The 3853-nt window shown below is 52.0% G+C and overlaps 1 protein-coding gene across 1 annotated transcript in view; it reads right to left on the bottom strand.

Annotated features, from left to right (window-relative positions):
- Positions 1-287: 287 nt before the first annotated feature.
- Positions 288-3853, bottom strand: part of UBE2QL1 (ubiquitin-conjugating enzyme E2Q family-like 1) — a 66468-nt gene continuing 62902 nt past the window's right edge. The window contains exon 2 of the mRNA XM_006901301.1: positions 288-426. Within this exon, the coding sequence (XP_006901363.1) occupies positions 295-426 (132 nt within the window). The 3' untranslated portion in view covers positions 288-294. The remainder of the gene's footprint in view (positions 427-3853) is intronic.

Here is a 3853-nt window from a genome sequence, read left to right as displayed (position 1 = left end):
CATGCCTGCTGCTCCCAGGGAGAAGCTAAGGACATGAGGAAAGGAGGGGGAGGGGTGGCAGGGCTGCGGGGGGCGGGGGAGGTCCCCATCTCAGCATTGTTCTCAAGTGGCTTAGGGATGCTCATTCATCAGCAATGGAAACAGGATCCTCTTTGTCCCTGGAAACGTGTCTGTTCAATAACTTAAAGGTTGCCTTGGCATTCCTGGTGCAGTCCTGGCTGGCGTGGAAACGGGGTGTGCAGCGTGGAGAAGGGGATGTGGGGGGCGAGTGGAGGGGTGCTGGGTGCGCAGACATCAGCCGTCTGACACGGGCGGCGTGACCCAGCCGTACTTCTCGTGCGTCTTCACCAGGCTCTTAAAGGTCGCCTCGGCCTCCTTGCGGCTGAAGGACTTTTTGGACTTGCCAGCCTTTCTGCAGATCCGACCCTGCGAGAGACAGAAGGAGTGAAGAGGTTAGATCTCGGACACAAATTCCATCCGGCTCAGAAACACACAGACCGGCTGACTCCTGACGTCTGGATGCTGCACTGAACACAGGAAGCAAGGGAGCCCAGGTTGAGTGATGGGGACCATGACTGGGACCTGAAAGTTAGGCGTCAGGGGATAAGATGTTACTGCTGTGAGTGGCCACTGCTGTCCTGATTCATGGTAGCCCCATGCTGCCTGATCTGTGCCATTCCTCTGCTCCTGCAGGAACTGGACTCTCGGAAGCCCCAGCCCCAGGGTTTTGCTGGTTGACCTCTGCCTTCCTCCATGCCTGTCTTGGCCTGGAAGCTCTGCTGAGACAGTATCACAGAGACCCACACATCTCCACTGACAGGCGGTGCGCACTGCGCATACGGGGCACTGGCCGGGAATCGAACTCAGGCCTCCTACGTGGAATACGGGACTCCCACCACTGACCCACAACAACCTCTAAAACCTCTAAGCCTGGCGCTGTCTTCCAGAGCCTCCACATTGACATCATCGGCTCATCTCACAGGGGCTCTGGCAGCCTGGTCCTTAGAGAGCAGTGCTGAGATCCAAAAGGAGCATTTCTCTCTAGTGGTCTGAATGCACCAGGGGGACCGCTGGGGAAAGAAGCGCAATCTCCTCCCACGGATTTACAGCCTCTGAATAAACATCTGGAGGGTCAGCTACGAGTCCGTTTTGACTCCTGACTCAATGGGAATGAGCTTGAATATAGTGAGGTCATCTCACAGGCTGGACAGAGGCCTCCTCAGCACTGTAGATGCAGCGTTATCTGAACAGCTTCAACTATGAGCCCATACACTCTTCCCAAAGACGAAAAGCTATTCTAACCTGGTACCTGAGAGAGAGCTTTACCTTTAAGGAGAACTTTCAATTCCTCCTTCCTAACAGTAAGCAGACAAACACCCAAATCCACGACTGTAGAGTTTATTCTGCCTCAACAATGCTGGAGGGCAGGACACAACTGCCCCATAGGGTTTCCAAGGCCTGGAGCACGGATTATACCTCAGCAAAGAGAAAACAAGATTCCTCACAGCTGGACCATGAGGCAGTGTCACGATGAACGGAGGAAAAGGCTGTCGTTGCCAAGGATTTTATTTTACTTGGCTCTGTAATCATCACCCAGGGTGGCAGCAGTCAAGAAAGCAAAAGAAGTGTTATCTTGCAGAGCTCTATCATTCCGGAAATCTCCCACGTGCTACTGAGTAAGAATGTCAGTTTAAATACTAAGGTGCACCTGACGTAAACCACAGGATTTTCAATTACATCCTCTGCCTTCGACAGTTGGGCAATGAATAAGGAAGACCAAAGAAGAGCTGATGCCTTGGGACTGTGATGCAGCAAAGAGTACTGAATTGATGACGGACTGCCAAGAGAACATATGGAATTATCGTGGAGCAAGTACGACTCGGGTGCTCCTTTGTGACAGGGATGGCGAAACCTGGTCTTACATAGTTTGAGTGTGTTATCAGGAAGGCCTCGTTCTTGGAAGAAAATCATGCTGGGGTAAGTCGAGGGTAAGTGGGAGAAAGGAAGAGCCTCAGTGAGATGAATGGGCACTGTGGTAACCACGACGGGCCTGAACATGATGGAGGCCGTGAAGACGGTGCCAGACCTGACCTTGACGGAGATGGAGGCCATGAAGACGGTGCCGGACCTGAACATGACGGAGGCCGTGAAGACGGTGCCAGATAGGAAGGGCAGTTTCTGATCTGCTGCTCAGAGAGTGACTATGAGCTGCTGCAACTCAACAACAGCTATTGGCAGCTTCAGGTTCAGCTACGAGTAGACCTGCCTCGGGATTTCCAAGACTACACATATTTATGGGAGGAGACTGTCACATCCATTATCTGTTGACCGGCTGGTGGATTTGAACCTCTGACCTTCTCATTAGCAGTGAGACACTCAATCCACTGTACAACTTGAGCATCTTAAACTGGCCTCCTGGACTCCCAACCCCCGCCACCTCTGTAGTTATCATCTGAGGTTCAGAGGTAACTTCATTCCGCGGATGTAAGAGTACCTCCCTATCGAGCCGTACATGTATCAGACAAGGTGTAGATATATCAGACGGGAACCACTCTTGGGCAGAAAAAGCAGATTGTAACCATCTCAACTATTCTCTTCTGTAATAATGAACTGAGAACTGCAAGCCCAAAGCATCCAGACAGCCCACAATGACCCTAGAGGATTCTGTCGCTTCTGGCATAAACACAGACTCCACAGACGCCCCGTGAAAGTGTCCATTGTTGGGAAGACAACAGGCAAAGCCCCGAGTGGACAGGCCTGCTTTGTGGCCAGCGCTTTCCTAGAGGGATGATGAACCTATGGGGAGCTGGAGCCCCAGCTTTGGGGCTTCTCCACAACCAGGAGCCAGAGTCTGTTAGGAAGCAGCTGCAGCCACGCGTCTGTGCCCACCCGAGTGCTGGCCTCCACTCAGCGTCCGGCTAACCTCCACTGTGTCACGAGCTGCCTCTTCTCAGTCTGTGGGCTCTCAGGGCCCTGGAACACTGACTTCCCGTTTTTTTCGCTAAAATGCAACAGCCCCTTGAAATGTCAATCCGTCTCCATTTCAGACCCGATGAACCCAGCTTGTGCCCGTATCTGGACACCCCCTCCCCACTCCCACAGTCCTTCTCTTTGGATCCAGACTGCCAGGGACACATAGGTGCCTCTCTGATCCTCTGTATCCTTCTCAGGAAAATGAGGACGCCACTACTCACTTCTGAAAGTGCTGTCAGATGCTCCTTAGAAGCAAAGGATCTTAAGACTTCAAGCAGTTTGAGCATGTTGTAAGGAGGCTCATCACCGGAGAAGGACATCAACTTGTAAAGTAGGGGTCCGGGGAAAGAGAGCAAGACTCTGAGTGAGACGGACTCACAAGTGCCTGACACACAGACTGCACAGCAGAGACTATGAGGAGGGGCCCAGGCAAGTAGGGGCCAGGCAAAGTACAGTCTGCTGTTACATGGGGTCCCTGTGAGTTGGAGCCACCTCAACAGCACCTAGAATAATGCCACTTACACTGGGGGTTGAAGGACCTGCCTGTGAGTTTGCACAGCCCACGGTGAGCGCTTGGCATTGTCGTGGAGAGTCTGTGAGCACATTTTTGAAAAGTACATACCTCCTCTCCTGAGGAGCAGAAAGTACTGTGTGGCCACAGGGTATGGCTTACCAGACTTTTTTTTTATTATTAATTTCTTCAGTAAAATCTTGCTTGCGTGTGAAATCAGTGAGATTGTTCTATACTTTCTACACTCAGTTGGGTCACCTTTCTTTGGGACAGGAACAAATATAGATCTCTTCCAGTCAGTTGGCCAAGTGGTTGTTCTCCAGATTTCTTGGCACAACTTGGTGAGCACATCCAGGGCAGCATCTGTTA

Source organism: Elephantulus edwardii, unplaced genomic scaffold, assembly GCF_000299155.1.
Source record: "Elephantulus edwardii isolate Elephantulus edwardi_28Jun2011 unplaced genomic scaffold, EleEdw1.0 scaffold00317, whole genome shotgun sequence".
Taxonomy (NCBI): Eukaryota; Metazoa; Chordata; class Mammalia; order Macroscelidea; family Macroscelididae; genus Elephantulus; species Elephantulus edwardii.
This window is presented reverse-complemented; position numbering and strand designations above follow the sequence as displayed.